Source organism: Papio anubis, chromosome 9 (assembly GCF_008728515.1).
Source record: "Papio anubis isolate 15944 chromosome 9, Panubis1.0, whole genome shotgun sequence".
NCBI classification, from domain to species: domain Eukaryota; kingdom Metazoa; phylum Chordata; class Mammalia; order Primates; family Cercopithecidae; genus Papio; species Papio anubis.
Genome location: NC_044984.1, coordinates 46,781,332 through 46,800,652, shown reverse-complemented (window position 1 = coordinate 46,800,652; position 19,321 = coordinate 46,781,332). Strand labels below are relative to the sequence as shown.

At 46.8% G+C, this 19,321-nt stretch overlaps 1 protein-coding gene and 1 non-coding gene across 4 annotated transcripts in view; both read right to left on the bottom strand.

Annotated features, from left to right (window-relative positions):
- Nucleotides 1-491: 491 nt before the first annotated feature.
- The window catches only part of ACVR1B (activin A receptor type 1B), a 45,105-nt gene continuing 26,275 nt past the window's right edge, over nucleotides 492-19,321 (bottom strand). For 2 of the 3 annotated variants that reach the window (XM_009180766.2, XM_021922378.2), the window contains 6 exons: nucleotides 16,089-16,319; nucleotides 13,327-13,530; nucleotides 12,148-12,304; nucleotides 10,560-10,684; nucleotides 5,540-5,670; nucleotides 2,980-3,587 (listed from right to left, as the gene is read on the bottom strand). In XM_009180766.2, the coding sequence (XP_009179030.1) occupies nucleotides 3,462-3,587; nucleotides 5,540-5,670; nucleotides 10,560-10,684; nucleotides 12,148-12,304; nucleotides 13,327-13,530; nucleotides 16,089-16,319 (974 nt within the window). In that variant the 3' untranslated portion in view covers nucleotides 2,980-3,461. Of the gene's footprint in view, nucleotides 3,588-5,539; nucleotides 5,671-10,559; nucleotides 10,685-12,147; nucleotides 12,305-13,326; nucleotides 13,531-16,088; nucleotides 16,320-19,321 lie in introns of all 3 variants that reach the window. The other variant, XM_003906395.3, reaches the window with a different exon arrangement.
- LOC116269114 lies at nucleotides 9,734-9,840 on the bottom strand. Its single transcript, XR_004176419.1, has one exon. It is a non-coding gene; the product is annotated as a U6 spliceosomal RNA (small nuclear RNA).

Genomic DNA, 19,321 nt, shown 5'->3' with positions numbered 1-19,321 from the left:
TAGGATTTGTTATTTTAGATCCCCTCAGCCTAGAGAGAGAGGACATTCACACCCACCACACGCTGAGAATACCAGAGGAGTAACCACTGAAGACTTCCTCTTCAAAGTCACCTAAGTATCCCAGAATTCACAATTTCACTTCAGCTTAGGAGGAGGACTGATGCCTCTGAGACATGAGAGAGTGTGACTAACCAGGAGCATGACCCTCTTTTGTAAACAGGAAAAAACGTGAGAAGACAAATTCACAGAAAGCCCAATAAAAGGGTGCTTGGTGTCTTCTGTCCCTTACACGCCAGACCCACCCTCTAGGAACCCAAAGCAACAATCTCAGGAAGACCCAGGATGTTGGGATCAGCATTCCTCTTGCTGGGGTCTGCTACAGCTGGTGTGAGCACCAGACCCCGACCTTAGAACATCCACCCCATTCCCAACTCCCCTGACTAAAGCTGGGTGGCCGCACTACGTATGTGGGACAGATGGCACCAGAGAAGCTCTGTGAATAAAACTTTTAATAATGTACAGCAGAAATTGGACAGGCTCATTCTTATATTAAAACAAAAGATTTCCTATATTACAATTTATTTACATTTGCATACTGAAGAGGTAAAGTGTCTAAGTGGCTATTTTACAGTCCTTTCTAATAAAATGTACAAAAACAAACAGAAGTACCGAGAATGCCGTTCGGGGGCCTTTACGGCGACGTGAGAACGGGCTTGGACTTGGTCTGTGAATCTGGAATCCAGAGGTGCAGGTAGCACTATGGATCAGGGTCAGCCTCGGGGGCCAAAAACACAGCTTCGGTTTCTCCCCAATTCTCGCTTAGTGTTAAAAGTGGCAGGAGTGGGTGTGGGAGCTTCACAAAGACCTGCTCCGTCTTCCCCAGAGGTGGAAGAGTTGGACTGTGTGTGGGGTCAGGGCAGAAGGGCCACCTGGGGAGTGGGCTAGTGGCTTGGGAGTGGACATGTGTTGGCAGATCCCAGAGGCTACCTGTGACTCTGGGCAGAGGAGTCTAAGTTCCATCATCACCTACAAACCGCCAAGGTTCTACTGCAGGCGGGGTAGGTGGGAGGTCAGCAGGGGTAAAGACGGTCCCCCCAATGACACCATGGTATTTAAACGAAATTAGTGGCCAGTAAATTGGCCCAAATGTTAAGGGAAGATCTCCTTTAATGCAAGGACAGAAGCAATAATCAGGCAAATAAATAGAAGGGCCAGGAGCACTGGGGAGCCTGAGGGCAGGGATAGGGCTCTCCTTCCTCCACAGGCTTTGGCAGAGAACTGCTGGGTTGGAGGCAGAGATGCTCCAAGGCTGCATACACAATACACCTCCCCTGGGGACAGGAAGGGGGCTCAGAATGAATGCAGTGATTTGGGGTCTCACCTGGGATTCTAAACCCCAGGTCTCATCACCCTCTGGTCTCTTTGTGGAGGGGGTTGTGGGGGTTCCTCTTTCTTCAGTGATCTTCTGTAAGAACAGTAATTCTAGGCTCAAAAGGGTCGTAGAACCAATTATGAAACCTTCTGGTCTCACAACAGGCATCTACTTACTTGAATCAGTTCTTTTTACAGTGCTCCAGGAGTAGGACCCAAGCATGTCTTGCTCACAGATGTATTCCCAGCACCTGGCACCCAGCAGGCACTTCATACACATTTGTCGAATAAATGCCTGGAGAGGGTGCAACCAGCTGGACAGTGCACGAAAGGGCCTTAGAGCAAAAACCACTCATGGAATTGAGGGTGGGGACAAAATGCGAGAGAGACTGAGCCCCAGGGCAGAGGAACTCTCACTGCTGAGTGGAACAGGCTCAGGTGCAAGGACAAACATTTCCAGTGTGATTGAGCTATGTGCGTTCAATTGGAGAATTTTTTTTTTTTTTTTTTTTTTTTTTAGGGATTTCTTTAAAAACAAATAGATTGAGAGGTAATCACAGAGATGGTTTTCCTTTTACAAAAACTTAATATTTAACAACATTAAAAAAAGTTAAAATCCAAACCCTCCCAATAAAATTAAAAAAAGAAATCAAACCACTCCAGTTAAAAGTTATGGCTTCAAAGTTGTTATATACCTAAGATATGCTGACCAAATCACCACCCACAGCCGCGCTTCCAGGCTTCGTTAAATACTATACTCAGATTAAATAACATGTTTGGCTCAGGCTGTTCCCTTCAGTAGGGCTCCTGAAGTGGATGCAAACCTCTCACCTTCCCTCCACCCTGATCAGACAGTCCAGTAAAAGAAGACCCATGCAGATGCCTCCCTCCCACCCCGGACTCCCTCCCCACTCCTTGCCCACCCTTCCCTTCCCCACCCCAAACCTACCACCACCAAAAATATACACTGCTGTTTCCAGGATCTGGGAGATGAAAGACAGATGTGACATTCCAATCTGAGTCCCGAGATCTGGCTTCACATTCCTCGGCCCTTCCTCGATGCTGCTGAGGATGATGCCCTTGGGCTGGCTCATTTCCCACGGCTGACACTAACACCCAAGACTTCTGCCAGGATTCCTTCCCTGCCCATCCCACCCACCTCCCTCATATTTTGGCCCAAAAGCCTCTTTTGTCATGGACAACTGGGCCAGCTTTGGTTCCACAGTCTGAGATGGAGGAGGAGAGCTGTGCTGACGCTGGGGTGGGCAGAGCAGCCTGCTGAACACAGTACCACTGTGGCATGAGGGGCTCTGGGGGAGGGAGAGACCTCCAGGGAAGGGCACCAGGGAAACTAGATGCTGCTCACTACTGAAAAGAGGCACCAGCACGCACGGACAGCATGACGACCACACCCCCGACCTGCACATGCACAGAAAGCTCAAGCAGGTAAGTGCGCACCTACAGACACACACACACACTCACGCGCACGTGTAAGGGCATGGCACGAACCAGGCACAACGGGGGACGCACCTCGGCACATGCACACACGGCTGGACAGACAAGCGGCAGATTCCGTCTCCACTGGCAGTCCCCCCCAGCGTCCATCCCAGGGAGGGGAGGAACGCGCGGCTCAGAGCTGCCTGTGAGAGGGGCTGCACTTCTGGTTCTTCCGGGCCACCTTGGTGTGCTGTGGGCTAATCCCCGAAGGAAACCCTCAGCGTAGTTTAGCTCTGGCAACACCTCGGCTCCTCCGGCCCCTCTCAGGCCCCTGTCACTGCTCCTGGCCATGTGCCAGATGCACCGGGTTTTGCGGGACTTCCCACTACAACCAGTTCGAGTTGTGGCATCGAGTTCTCCACACAATTCGCTCTCAAGAGTCTCCATGCCATTAGGAGGTAAATAGAAAAGGTGTCTGTCTCAAACCCAACATGGGAGTGAGCGAGTCTCCCGGGCTCTGTCCCTCTTGCGGGCCAGGGCTCCTGGCCACAGAGGGCTGGGCAGAAACGAGAGGTAGGCCTCCATCGTACACTCGACGCGGCAGCTGTACGTAGTTCTCGCTGCCAGGAGCTCCGTGTGGAGAGAGGGAGCAGTTAGATCTTCACGTCTTCCTGCACGCTGAGCTGGGAGAGTGTCTTCTTGATGCGCAGGGCCGTCAGGCGGGCCGCGCCGTTGGCATACCAACACTCTCGCATCATCTTCCCCATCACCCGCAGCGCCTGTGCAGAAAGACCCAGGAGCCATCAGCTCGGCCATGCCCTGGAGAAGCCTTTCTGGTCCCTAGGCTCTCATTCATTTCCCTGCCACCTCCCGCTCAGTGCAGAGTCTGGCAGATCCACCTCCACCCGCTGGCTACCTTAGGGAAATGCTCTGCAAGGCTCCCTTGTCTCCTTGGCTCTTCCTTTTTTTTTTTTTGAGAAGGGGTCTCGCTCTGTCGCCTGGGCTGGAGTGCAGTGGTGCAATTTTGGTTCATTGCAACCTCCGCCTCCCAGGTTCAAGTGATTCTCCTGCCTGAGTCTCCCCAGTAGCTGGGACTACAGGCACGGGCCACCACACCCAGCTAATTTTTGTATTTTTAGTAGAGACGGGGTTTCACCATGTTGGCTGACCAGGATGGTCTCGCTCTCTTGACCTTGTGATCCGCCCGCCTCAGCCTCCCAAAGTGCTAGGATTACAGGCATGAGCCACTGCGCCCGGCGGCTCTTCCTTTTTAAGGGACAGCTTGCACAAGTGAAAGGCAAACGCTGCAGCTAAAGGCCAGTTCTTCTGGTCTCACCTGCCCTCTGAAGCAAACCCTGCCCTGAAGGTTCCAAGGAGTGCGGTGAGAAATGCTGCTCTATGATGCAACACGAATGCATCAGCTAAGATGCAATTCTGTTCTGAAATGCAGAAATGCCCTCTAGTGGTTAGACCCTTTAAAGGCAGGGCCAACCTCTACTTCACTAGGTAAGTTCTGGGGCTCTAATGGACAGCAAGGTGACTAGAGTAACAATACTGTACACCTGAAATGTGCTAACAGTAGGTCTCAACTGCTCTCACTACACACACAGGCAACGACGTGAGGTGACAGATGTGCTCATTAACTTGAGTGTGGTAATCATGTCACAATACATACATGTATCAATTCAGCACCTTCATTACAATTTCATTTGTCAATCACACCTCAATAAAGTTGGGGAAAAAATAAAAGGAAATGCAGAGCCACAAATGAAAAGGAGGTCCATGAGCACTCAGCTAGGCAAAGCCTGTTCCCCTGAACACTCTTAAGACCCTAGAATTCCATGTTTATTAGGACGTATGTCACAAACATGTCCTCATACCAATTATTCCCACCAAATGTTGTTTCCTCCACACCCCGGATTTCATCTGCCAGCTCTTCCAAATTCACATTCTCCATCCCAATCCCAACCCTGTGAAACACATCACCTCCTCCCTTCTGAGTTTCTGGAAAGACCACTTTCCTCACAGGCATGTCCTCCTCCGTCTGGTCTCAGGGCTTCTCTTATGGACACCTCCTCCTCACTCTTCCACGAAGCTCAGCTCAGCCTGGGCTCCAGCACTGCTTTCCTAGCTTGGTGTCTAACAGCTCTGGGTTCAGTTGTCACTTGTTGACCACCTCCCTCATCTGTGTCTTGGGGACAAAGCCTTTTCCTTTTTCTTTTATGAGACAGGGTCTTGCTCTGTTGCCCAGGCTGAAATGCAATGGCCCAATCATGGCTCACTGCAGCCTTGACCTCCTGGGCTCAAGCAATCTTCCCACCGCAGCTTCCCAAGTACCTGGGACTACAGGTGGTGTGTCACCAAGCCTAATTTTTTATTTCTTGTAGGGGTGGGGTCTCCCCACATTGCCCAGGTTTGTCTCGAACTCCTGAGCTCAAGCTACCTTCCTGCCTCAGCCTCTCAAAGTGCTAGGATTACAGGCCTATGCCACCACACCAGGCCCAAAGCCTTTTCTTCTACTAGGCTGTGAACTCCAAATGGCACCCTACAGGGTCCAGGGAAAGACACTGTAGCTCCAAAGGGCTTGGTATATGTATAACAGCACCTAATAGTAAATAATAACTGACACTCTCAGGGGGCCCCTCTGGAGCCTGACCCCATTGTCAAGAAACCCTTTTCTAAGGTGGAGAAATCAGGCTGATGGGAAAGCCACAGGAGGCCAGCTGCTTACCTCATAACTCTGCCACCAGTTGGGGATGTTGGGACGCAGCTTCTGATCACATACGACCTTTCGCATTTCCTCAATGGAAGGGTCAGAGGGCACTAAGTCGTAATATGGCAGCTGATATTCTTCATGGACTCCTGGGAGAAAAGAAAATATCTACCTGAGTTATCAACAGCAGGAAGAGATTACTCAGAAGCCAGTGACAAAACCTACATTGTGCTCTGTAAATACCACTACCCCCTAAGGTTCCTTAGAAAAGTTAGTTAATTCTAAGTATGGAAAAATAAACATACAAGAGGGGCCGGGCGTGGTGGCTCATGCCTATAATCCCAGCACTATGGGAGGCTGAGGCAAGCGGATCACCTGAGGTCAGGAGTTTGAGACCAGCCTCACCAACACGGTAAAATCCCGTCTCTACTAAAAATACAAAAATTAACCAAGCATGGTGGCAAACACCTGTAGTCCCAGCTACTAAGGAGGCTGAGGCAGGAGAATCACTTGAACTCTGGAGGCAGAGGTTGCAGTAAGCAGAGATCGTGCCATTGCACTCTAGCCTGGGCAACAGTGCAAGACTCTGTCACAAACAAAACAAAACAAAACAAAACAACAAAAAGAAATACACAAGAGTAGCCAGGAACATTTCTTTCATAGCCAAAGCAAGGAATCTATCAAAGACTACTGGGGTCACAACAAAAGGCACCAACTTGATAAGCTCCCAACTGGCCAAAGATGGGGACCTTTAAGTGACAATAAGTTGAATAACTTCAATGGAAACAAACATGTTTAAAGTCTAAAAAAGGAAACCTCAGTCACCTCTGCAGGAGGCTAAGAACCACCTCATTATTTTGAAAAATGGTAAATAAGTGGAAAGAATCAAGTATTTTTTCTGTGTCTCCTATTCCAACTATATATCATGGGAACCAAATAGATATGCAGGGGAAGTAATCATTCTCTTAGTTTTGGACAATATCACCATGGCACGTTAACAACACAAAAATAGAGAACCAATACTACGCAACTTGTCACGGACGGAAGGACAGAGGGAACCCTGTGTCCCCGAACCCCCAGAAATGATTCTAGCTGCCAGAACTAACTACCAATTCATAAGAAATACCAGGAAGAGTAGAATATGTGAATTCTACCTAGGCAATCTGCAAAATCTAGCCTGGGAAACTCTACAGGACAAATGACCTGGATTCTCCAAAAAAAAAAAACAGAGTGGGAAGAAAAAATGAGGGGGAACATGTAGACAAGAAGAGATGTAAGAGCTGTATTCATCAACTGCAGGGGATAAAACTTACTGGAACCCTGATTTGAACAAACTGCTTTAAAAAATTAGGAGACGGGGGAAATCTCAACACTGACTAGATGTTAAGTGATATTAATGTTTGCCAGGCACGACGGCTCACGCCTGTAATCCTAGCACTCTGGGAGGCCGAGGTGGAAGGACTGCTTGAACACAGGAGTTCAAGACCAGCCTGAGCAACATGGCAAAACCCTGTCTCCACAAAAAATACAAAAATTAGTACGGCAGGGTGGTGCACCTGTAGTCCCAGGCTACTCGGGAGGCTGGAGTGGCAGGTTCACCTGAGCCTGGAGAAGTGGAGGCTACAGCGAGCTGAGATCGTGCCACTGCACTCCAGTCTGGATGACAGAGTAAGACTCTTGTCTCAAAAAAAAAAAGAATTTTTTTTTTGAGGGTTTCACTCATCACCCAGGCTGGAGTGCAGTGGCACGATCTCAGCTCAATGCAACTTCCACCTCCCAGGTTCAAGTGATTCTTCTGCCTCAGCCTCTGAGTAGCTGGGATTACAGGTGCTCACCATCATGCCCGGTTAATTTTTGTATTTTTAGTAGAGACGGGGTTTCACCATGTCAGCCAGGCTGGTCTTGAACTCCTGACCTCAGGTGATCTGCCCACCTCAGCCTCCCAAAGTGCTGGGATTACAGGTGTGAGCCATGGCACCTGGCCCCTAATGTTCTTTTTTTTTTTTAAGACAGAGTCTCCACTGTTGCACAGGCTGGAGTGCAGTGGCGTGATCTCGGCTTGCTGCAGCCTCCACTTCCTGGGTTCACGTGATTCTCCTTCCTCAGCCTCCCACGTAGCTGGGACTACAGGTACACACTACCACACCTGGCAATTTTTTTGTATTTTTAGTAGAGACGGGGTTTCATTATGTTGGCTAGACTGGTCGCAAACTCCTGACCTCGTGATCCGCCCACCTTGGCCTCCCAAAGTGCTGGGATTACAGGCATGAGCCACCGTGCCTGGCCTAATGTTCATTTTTTAAAAGTGTGGTAATAGCATTGCATTTTTTAAAGTCCTCATCTTTTAAAGCTACAAACTTAAAAGATTTTCCATAATAAAAAGATAATTTTAAAAAGCCAATTTAGGCCAGGCACAGTGGCTCACGCCTACAAACCTAGCACTTTGGGAGGCTAAGGCAGGTGGACCACCTGAGGTCAGGAGTTCGAGACCAGCCTGGCCAACACAGTGAAACCCCATCTCTACTAAAAATATAAAAATCAGCTGGGAGTGGTGGTGGGCGCCTGTAATCCCAGCAACTCGGGAGACTGAGGCAGGAAACTGGTTTGAACCCAGGAGGTGGAGGTTGCAGTGATCTAAGATTGTGCCACAGCACTACAGCCTGGGTGACAAAGAGAGACCCTGTCTCAAAAAAATAAAAATAAAAAGCCAATTAATTTTTCTCAAGCCCTTTTCCAGAAAAAGAAAAGCAAGCAAGCAAACAAACAAAACCTGCTGTCTTGAGCTAATAAGATTTTTTTTTTAAGTAGAGATGGAACCTCTCTTGCCTCAGCCTCCTGAGTAGCTGAGATTACAGGTGCCTGCCACTACACCCAGCTAATTTTTGTATTTTTAGTAGAGACAGGGTTTCACCACATTGGCCAGCCTGGCCTCGAACTCCTGACCTCAGGTGATCCACCCACCTTGGCCTCCCAAAGTGCTGGGATTACAGGTGTGAGCCACCATGCCTGGCCTTTATGTCTGGCTAATTTTTTTATTTTTGTAGAGATAGAGTTTCGCCACGTAGCCCAAGCAGGTCTCGAACTCCTGGCCTCAGACAATCTGCCCACCTTGGTCTCCCAAAGTGCTGGGATTACAGGTGTGACACAGTGCCCAGCCTGGGAAATATTTTTAAATAGAAAATTGGACTTGGTAATTATCTAAGGGGTAGTTACAGGCTTAAGTCCGAGATACTAAAATAGTTATGTGACCTTGGACAAATTTCCTAATTTCTCTGTGACTCATTTTCTTCATTTGTAAAATGGTGATGATAATAGCACCTACTTATTACTTACTTGTAGTAGTAAAGATTAAATGAGCTTATACATAGCAAGTGGTGAATAAATGTTAGTATTATATATTTAGCCTCAATCTCTGGATGTCATAAGAAGAAATAAACTTATTAACAGTTTAAGACCTGTGTGACCAGATTTTTCTTAGTCTGTTTTATTTGTTGTTGTTTTTTTTTATTTTGAGATGGAGTCTCGCTCTGTTGCAAAGGTGGAGTGCAGTGGCTCGATCTCGGCTCACTGCAACCTCCACCTCCAGGGTTTAAGAGTTCTCCTGCCTCAGCCTCCTGAGTAGCTGGGACTACAGGCGTGTGCCACCACGCCCTGCTAATTTTTGTATTTTTAGTACAGACAGGGTTTCACCATGTTGGCCAGGATGGTCTTGATCTCTTGACCTCGTGATCTGACCACCTTGGCCTCCCAAAGTGCTGGGGATTACAAGCGTGAGCCACTGTGCTTGGTCGCTTAGTCTGTTTTATCTGCATATACTGATCAAAATTTAAGAGGTCCAATTCCATGAATACTACCTGGGCACTATTTCCATAATTTGGATTTTACCAAACATGTCATAAACGGAAGCTGGAAAAGGGTATTAATATACAAAACAGTTCTGCTGGAAGACTTGCCAGATGTTTTCTAGATCAGATTTTTTTAATTTTTGTGGGTACACAGTAGATGTATATACTTATGGGGTACAACATGAGATGTTTTGATACAGGCATGCAATGCATAATAATCACATAATGGAAAATGGGATATCCATCCCTTCAAGCATTCACACTTTGTGTTACAAACAATCCAATTATATTCTTTCAGTTATTTAAAATGTACAATTACATTATTGACTATAGTCACCCTGTGGTGCTATCAAATAGTAGGTCTTTAAAAAATATGGAACACTTCAGGAATTTGCATGTCATCCTTGCGCAGGGGCCATGCTAACCTTCTCTGTATCGTTCCAATTTTAGTATATGTGCTGGCGACATGAGCACTACCAGTTTTTTTCCAACCACTTTCACTGCCCTGGAATCTCTTATATCACAGATAAATGGCTGAAGGTAGGGCTCTAGAGGTCCTGGAACTTGATCAAGTGGCAGAGTATGTGGAAATTATCATACAATACTGATATACTAAGTTGACAATAATAAGTGTTTCTGCTAAATCTGATACTATTTCTTACTGGATTCTGTCATGAATAAGAAGTTGTAAATGCCAACGATTTTTAACCATGGGAGAAAAAACTCACTTTAAGAAAAATCTATGCACTTTTACAAATTTAGAAACTAGCACTATTATTTTAACAACGAAACAGCAAGGTTTCCAATGAATGTGGCTTGGGAGCCAATGCATTAGAACATACTGCTTCTGACGTGAGAGACCCCTGCATGAATCCTGTGCTATTTGCACCTGGGGTACTCCCTGCCACAGACTAATAAAACAATGTTTGTTTGTTTATAAAGCCAAACGAGACTTCAGAAATGGTTACCCTAACACACAACACTATTCAACAAGCTGATCCCCGAAGAATAAACACATCCTAAGCACAGCTGCCTCCAAGGTTCCACACCTTTGATGGCAACTTTAAACGATGATTCAGGCTCTGGCAACAGGCATCCAACAGGTTGTAAAAAGAAAGGGGGCAGTAAAACAGCTTTGGGTGATCTAGTGTCCTGGAATGGGAGGTAGGAGCAAAGGCAAAAAAGAAAGGTACCTCCAGAATTGCATCTTCGAGCAATCTCCCAATATACAAGCCCGAGGGCATAAATATCAGCACATTTAAAGGAGTCAAAGTGTTTCATATTAATGGTTTCATCAAGTACTTCAGGGGCCATATATCTGCAATAGCAAAACAAACATGGTCACGCACAGAAAATGACAACTGCTCTCTTTAAATCAAACAATTGATTCAGGGGCCCTCTGAATGTGGAAGAATATCATCCTGATAAAGTCCCTTGGGGCAGAAGAAGTATACACATATCTTCATTGCAAACTCCCATGTTTTAGATTTGATTCTAAACACTTCAGCACAGATTTGGCAATACCAGGCTACTCTGATGTGTATCTCTATTTTTAACTATTAAGGTTTGTTTATTTGGCCAGGTGCAGTGGCTCACGCCTGTAATCCCAGCACTTTGGGAGGCTGAGGTGGGTGGATCACCTGAGGGCAGGAGTTGGAGACCAGCCTGGCCAACATCGCGAAATCCCATCTCTATTAAAAATACAAAAAATTAGCCAGGCATGGTGGCGGGCACCTGTAATCCCAGCTACTCGGGAGGCTGAGGCAGGAGAATCACTTGGACCCAGGAGGTGCAGGCTGCAGTGAGCTGCAATTGTGCCACTGCACTCCAGCTTGGGCAACAAGAGTGAAACTCCGTTTCAAAAAAACAGAGAGAAAAGATTTGTTTATTTGAAGCATGTTCTGACTTCTTGGCAGAAGTACTTGTAATGTGGGTCAGAGAGGCAGTAACAGTACATAATATTTGGTTAATACCAGAGTCTTTCACTTTATTGAATGTAGTCACAGTGATGGGTTGAGCTTAAGTTTCATTCTGAACTTCTTTTGTTATCTTACCTGACTATAGATACGTCAAAATTAATTCTAGAGGTGGTCAGCGGCACCCTTAATGACTCTGAGTAGTAATTATGAGTAATTACTAGGATTCCAGCCACCCCAGCCCCCACAATAAATCAGGGGATCATCTTAATGAAATTCATTTAGATTCAGCAAACAGATTTCCACCTCTTCCACTCTATTAAAAGGCGGTCCCATTTCCAACTCATGAAGTCAATTTGCAATCACAGCTCCTTACTTCTTACCTCACTTCTGCATGAAGTGGGAAGCCCATAATCTTGAAGGGTGCCCCAAATCTCCATCCTAGGTTACCTCTGCTATAGTTTGGCAAATCTGCTCTCCAGTCCCTAAGCACAACATGCTCCCTGCCTCCTTCACGGCTCTCTGCACAGGAGATGGCAGTGTTTTCCCTCTTTCCCTACCCACACCTGTTGCCTGCTATCCTTCTAAATCCTGCTCCAGATTGTCCTTCTCTCTGACCTTAATACCACCAACACCAATGTGCATACAGTTCATGGAGCTGTGCTCTCAGCACTTGTATCTGTTAGATGCAGTGGTGTAACTTTCCAATGTGGGGAGTGCATGTTCAATTCAACTTTCAGTGGGCTGAGAACAAGGTCCTCGCCTCCTTTTTCGACACCTCCTTCTCCTGTGCATAAGGGAAACGGCACACATGGGATACTCAGTAGAAGCTGCTTAGCAAGGGCAGAGGCCCAGGCTCTCCTACCGTTTGGTCCCCACCCTCTGATTTGGGGCAATGTCGATGGTATCAGTGACTGCATCGTGACGGACAGCCAGGCCCAGGTCTGCTATGGCACACATGCCATTTTTCTTCACCAGAATGTTCTTTGACTTTAAGTCTCGATGAGCAATTCCAGGCTTCCCTGGCAGAGAAAAAAACAGGGATCTTTACAGAGAGATGATATAAATGTTAAAAGCATAGACTCTCCAGCCAGACTGTATAGTTTTGAGTCCTGGCTTTGCCTCCTGCTAATCCAGTGACCCTGGAAAAGTGACTTTACCCCTCTGTACCTCAGTCTTCTCATCCATAAAATCAGAATGACAGTACTTATTTCATGGGACTGTTGTGAGGATTAAATGCATTCATGTAGCTGAGACCACAGAAGGACATGTGTATTTAGCTAATATTTGTATTAATATTTACTACTACTACTCGTCTTCCCTGAGCAAATATGCTCAGGTATAGAAGTGCTGAGGGACTGAAGGCAAGTTGCTACAATGCCTCCTAGTTCTCAGAAGGAAACAGGTCCGATGATGAGAACTGGCATTGCACAGGCTATAGGAATAGGACCCAACTTTCATGGGTGATTTTCCATTGTGGCACTGGTCAACCAGGCATCAGGGATCACACCTGCCTTTGGACAAGATCCAGGATGTCTCAAAGAGCTGACATGACAGTCAACAAGCAGCAGAGCTTCAGGTCTTCTTCCTCCAGGAAAACCTTCCCAGATTAGTAAGGCCCAGCATCTAATCCACCAAGTGGCCTTTAAGCCAGCTATCCCCATCTATGAACATGGAAATCACTAAACTGATGTTCCCAGTACACTGGTTTATCTTTTTACTTCCATTTTTTCTCATGTCTACTGTGGGATTCTAAGATGATTACTCCTTCATAACAAATGACTACGTCAAGCCATTGATTGACAAGTAGCTGAATATTGATATCATAGGATTCCTGAGGGAGTTCTAAAGACAGAGGTGAAGGTAACACCCTGTAGATACCTCACTTAAGTGAAGCTCAAACCTCCTTTCCTTTAAATTACACTAGAGTTCCTGAGGTCCAGCCCCAACTTCCTCAGTGAAAAGAAATTCTAGGAACTAAATCAGGATGGTGCGGACCTTTCATGCCTATGTCACTTTGCCGCTCCTGCGCTAGTCCACTCACCTTGGGTGCCCACAATCTCCATGTGCAGGTGTGCCAGCCCACTAGCAGCAGACAAGGCCAGCTTAATCATCCCCTCAATTGTCACTGTGTACCGGTTCAGATAATCAAACAGGGACCCATGCTCATGATAGTCAGAAACAAGCCACAGCTGTGTCCAGGTGCCATTATCTGCAGAGAACCACACGAGTTCCAGAAAATGCGTAACTATCAGCGAAACGGTGAAAGTTGGTAAGGATGAGTGTGTACAATACAAAATCCAGTTAGACTCCCAAATTCACATTTCCCACCTCCACGCCCCCAAACGCCCCATCTAGCGTCCTTTCATTTATAGTGGTCTACCAGTTTGGGACCTCAGTAAGGACAGGGGACACCATTTCTTTCTTAGGACGGCTCCTGATTTCTTTTAGGTGAGCTGTAGGATTCTGAACATTATGTCAAATTAGAAATATGAAATACTCAGGAAAGAGGAGGCATATGCCTAGGGAAAGTAACAGCTATCACCAGCTTTGTCTGCAGCACTGCTTTGATCCCGACCAAGACTTGCTCATGGGCACAGGAGAACCACAATGAGCTGGATCCACCACCACCAAGCAGGAAAGCCTTGGAGGGCCTCCTGTGTCCCAGCGATCCTCTGAACACAGCCCAAACACAGCACCTGTCTCATCTGTAATGTTTCTTTTCAGTCTGTTGTTCTTACCAGGCTATGGTATTTCTGTGAGAAGGAAAGATCTCCTTTATGCATTACTGGATTCCAGGCCAAAAAATGCTTTTCAGTGCATGAACAGCCCACTTCCAAGTATTCCCAGAGAGGCATCTCATCCTTCAGAGGAGCAATGGAAGGTAGAGTGCATACACTTTATTTTCTCTTTTACACTAGGGACAGCAAGGAGGAGGAAAGCAGGAGGAGGGAGAAAAAGAAACACCAAAGCCAGGAATCGAATTAAGCCACACCATTGTCAATAGGAAGATTGGAAATTGAGTTGAAATCTCCAAAATTCCAGGCTGGCGCTGATTCCAGGGCACCATACTATATACACACCATGTTAAAAAGGCAAGAACGAGGGAGTCCGATTGTTCCCCTTCCCTGGCCTTAATGTGGGTTTTGAAAGCCAGATCCCTACCCACACAAGCTGCCAGAATCAATAAAGGGAATGGATCCTGGAAACACACACATCTTCGCTTCTCTTATCACAAACAAGGGGCTCACCCAACACACTGCTTCTCGCACTCTAACCAGTCCCAAAGTCCTGACCGCCCTCCCAATACGTTTGAAGAGAAGACATGATTTGATCCTTTTAAAACATGTAAGATTTAAACTTTACCAAAAGGTGATAGTGTTTTAGACACTAACTTCTAAATTGCACTGTGCCACAGGAGCAAGCCATGTCACAACTGCTAGAGAGACCCTTCCACAATGTGAACCAGCCATTCATGGCATCCTCTCTGCACTCTGGGTGCCACTTCCCCTTCTTCCTGGGAGCTCTGTGAGGGGAGGGACTGTGTCTTGCTCTTATGCGTGATGGTCCAAGCAGCCAGCAGAGGTCTGGCCCACAGCAATCAATAAATGTTATAGAATTAAAGAAATTATAATTACTACCCACTATCTTCAGAACGGAATACAATCCTCTCAGAAAGGCCCCTCACAATCTGGCCTCTGCCTGTCTCTCCACCCACAGCCATCCAAGTTACTTGCAGGGCCCCAAACACCTCAACTTTGCACAGGTCTGCAGTGCCCTTCCCTGCAAGGAAGGTTTTTCTTCCTGAACTCTTGCCACCTTTGTCTCCATCGGGCTCAGGTGTGAGTCAGCCCCAATTTGTGCTCAACAGAACAACTCATGTTTACCTCCTCTAATCACCCTTACTTGTCGTGCTTTGCTAGTCAATGATGTCCTCAAACATAGGGAGGCGCCTGGCACATAAAAGACTCAAAAACTAAAGCAATAAAAGGGATAGGAAGAAGGAAAGAAGAATCCTCAGGGACAGGACTGACCAAGAGCGGAGTCTGAAGGCCACTAGGTGACACTTTGTGGACTACAGGCTTTTCTGTCGTTATCCTTCCCTGCCAGGGTTGAGGCCACAATTCCTCATCCTAGTGATTTTCTTTTTTCTTTTTGAGACAGAGTCTCACTCTGTCACGCAGGCTGGAGTGCAGTGGCGCGACCTCAGCTCACTGCAACCTCCAGCTCACTGCAACCTCCGCCTCCTGGGTTCAAGCAATTGGCCTGCCTCAGCCTCCTGAGTAGCTGGGATTACAGGTGCGTGTCACCATGCCCAGCTCATTTTTGTATTTTTAGTAGAGATGGGGTTTCAACACGTTGGCCAGGCTGGTCACGAACTCCTGACCTCAAGAGATCTGCCTGCCTCGGCCTCCCACAGTGCTGGGATTACATGCGTGAACCACTGTGCCCGGCCCATCACAGTGATTTTCAAAATAAGCTTACGGAACCCCCTGCAGGAACTACACTGGAGGTGGGTTTGGGAGAGTGGAGAAAGAGAAATTAAGCAGGTCGGGTGAGGGGATGTATCTTGTTTATCTGAGTAAGAACTCCTTGTTTATTTGCTTGATAACCTGGATTTCTGTATAAGCTTTTCATGGAATAAAAGGCTCCACGCCTTAAGAAAAGCGTGGAAACCTTGACCTTATTCAAGTTCTCTTTCTACGGGTTACAATGATGAAGGCAAACAGAGCTGTGCATCCCATAGCTATGCACTTTCTCTGGCATCCTCTATCTGGGAATGCTGTATCCAAGCCCGGCCCTTACCTTTATTGTCAGCGGCAATAAATCCAAGGATGTTTTCATGGCGCAGCATGACCGTCTGGTATATCTCCGCTTCCCGGAACCAAGACCGTTCTTCACGAGAAGAGAATATTTTCACAGCCACATCACCACCCCTCCAGCGGCCGCGCCATACTTCCCCAAACCGACCCTTGCCAATAATCTCTTGTAAAACGATGGTTCGGGCCACTGTGCGCTGGACAAAGAGAGGTAACCCTGTGGACCAAAGAATGGGAAGAAACCTGACACTGCAAATTTGACAAATTTTCCAACTCCCACACTAATTGGCAAAATGGAAAGACCCTTAACATGGTGTCTTCATCCTACACTGGTGCATTAACCAGGGAGAGCTGCTGCTGCTCCTGCACGTTTCCAGGTAATCTACCAGAGGGCTGAGCCAGGCGGAGAGATGGGCAAAGAGTGAACACAAATGGGAAACGTGTATGATTAGCTACTCCTTATCTACGCAATTTCTCCTCTCAGTAAGCACAGATGATAGATTTGAACGTAAATGTTTGACCAGATTTACCGACTCTTCAGCCAGCCACCTGTGGGCCGATCTACCCACATCTGCTTTATTTTGGTGCAGGAAGGAAAGAGGGCAGAGAACATGAAACTGGAGGCTCATGTGCTGGGGGCCACCTTCTGGCTGTTCTGCTTATTAGCCACTAGAGGGCAGTGCTGTGAGGCCCATGGGTTCCCACCTCCAAAGAGAGCAAAGCTCTGCTCGCAAGCACAACTCCAGAGGTAGAATGGAGGACTATGTTTAGTCTAAGATTAATTTTACTGTCTTTATAAAACTCAACATTGCTTCATGTGACTCATTCGATGTGTCTCTATGTATCTAATCACCCTTACCACCACAACTGACTCTTTAACTCTCTTACTCCCATCCCCAAATTAATAAATATATTCTTAATCCCTAGGTCTGGTAGATGGGAACTACCATTCACTGCATGCTTACTATGCATTAGGCTCCATGCTAAGGGCTTTACATAAATTATCTCACTTCCCCAAACCACCTGGAAGGTGAGGCACTGTTATCATCCCCATTTTATAAACAAGAAAACTAAGGCTCAAAGAGGAGGTTACGTAATATTCAAATTCATACAAGCAGTTAAGTGGCAAAGCAGGGCTTAAAATCTAGGACTGTCTGACTCTATAATCTATGCTTTTAATGACAACAGTATAGAACCACCAAAATGTTTCTCAAATTAGCCCCCGCCTCTCCATCTCTGTCCGCCTGTCCTACTTTTGGACCTTCTCTAAAAGACTTCCAACAGGTCTTTTGCCTCCCATCTCAGCCTGCTCTTGCCCTGTGCACCCACACACAACCCGCCTCACCGCACCCTTCCCAAAAGAAGGCTGGTAGTGAATGAATTCATCCTCCACACCACTGCCAGAATTCCTTCCAAAGGAAAAAATGAACATTCGTTTCCCACATGGAAACTTTCAGTAGAAGCCCCTTACCTATAAGATAAAGGTCAGCCCTCAAGGTCCTCTACACCCGGGCCAGCCTGACTTCCCCCTGCTTCCCTAGCACAAGCACATCATGCTGGTCTCCTTATCATAAAGGTTCTTTAAACATACAGTGGACTTTCATGTCTTTGTCTTTTTACTGAAGATATTTTCATTGGCCTGGAATGTTCTTTGTCCTCTTGCCTCTCTTAAATTTAAAATTCCAACTCATTCTTTAAGACTCCTTTTTTATTTTATTTTTTTTGAGATGGAATCTCACTCTGTCACTCAGGCTGGAATGCAATGGTATGATTTCGGCTCACTGCAACCTCCACCTCCTAGGTTCATGCAATTCTCCTGCCTCAGCCTTCCAAGAAGCTGGGATTACAGGCGCCCGCCGCCACACCCAGCTAATTTTTGTATTTTTAGTAGAGATGGGGGTTTCAACATGTTGCTCAGGCTGGTCTCGAACTCCTGACCTGAGGTGATCTACCCACCTCGGCCTCCCAAAGTGCTGGGATTACAGGTGTGAGTCACCGTGACCGGCCTTTTGTTTTGTTTTGTTTTTTGAGACGGAGCTTTGCTCTTGTTGCCCAGGCTGGAGTGCAATGGCATGATCTGGGCTCACTGAAGCCTCTGCCTCCCAGGTTCAAGAAATTCTCCTGCCTCAGTTTCCCGAGTAGCTGGAATTACAGGCATGCGCCACTACACCCAGTTAATATTTTGTATTTAGTAGAGACGAGGTTTCACCATGTTAGTCAGGCTGGTCTCGAACTTTTGACCTCATGTGATCTGCCCACCCCGGCCTCCCAAAGTGCTGGGATTATAGGTGTGGCTGCCCAGCCTCAAGACACCTTTAAATGTGCCCTCCTCTGTGAGACTCTTCCCAACAATTCCTGTCTCTCTGATCCAATCCTGGAGTCAGGCTTTTTTTTTTTTTTTTGAGACAGAGTCTCGCCTCTGTCACCCAGGCTGCAGTATAGTGGCGTGATTTCGGCTCACTGCAAGCTCCGCCTCCGAGGTTCACACCATTCTCCTCAGCCTCCCGAGTAGCTGGGACTACAGGCGCCCGTCACCACGCCCGGCTAATTTTTTGTATTTTTAGTAGAGACGGGGTTTCACCGTGTTAGCCAGGATGGTCTGGATCTCCAGACCTCGTGATCCGCCTGCCTCGGCCTCCCAAAGTGTTGGGATTACAGATGTGAGCCACTGTGCCCAGCCAGGTCAGCCTCTTTCTAATCTGTCTAAAACTATATCACCCAGAAGGTATTCAGTATATACTTATTTAAATGAATTGAAAGTCATATGAGCAGCATGGACTTACTACTTTAAAAACCACATCATTAGAAACCTAACACCTTGGAAGCTCTGCATATTCTGAATGAAGAATATACTAAACCACTCAGAGAGAAATAGTTATTAAACATTTTGCTACAGATGACTAAACAACTACCATGGCCCTTCCCTTGTTTCAGCTGGTCTGGGTCTTAAAAATACTTTGGAAAACCCAATTTACCCTCCTCTAGCAGCAAATCAATTCCCACAGTCAGCCAGGAGGTTCTAACCACTGCCCTACCTCTTTCAACAAGGAACGAGCCCTAGATTTTTACTGTTTCTAAAAATATGCAGCTTTTAAATACATCCATCATTTTGGTGCTCTCTACTGCAGAGCTTAATAAAAGCAAAGCCACTGAAATTCAGGAGATGTCACAGCTCAAAGTACTCCCGTGTCAAGCAGAATGTCTGGGCATGACTGACGG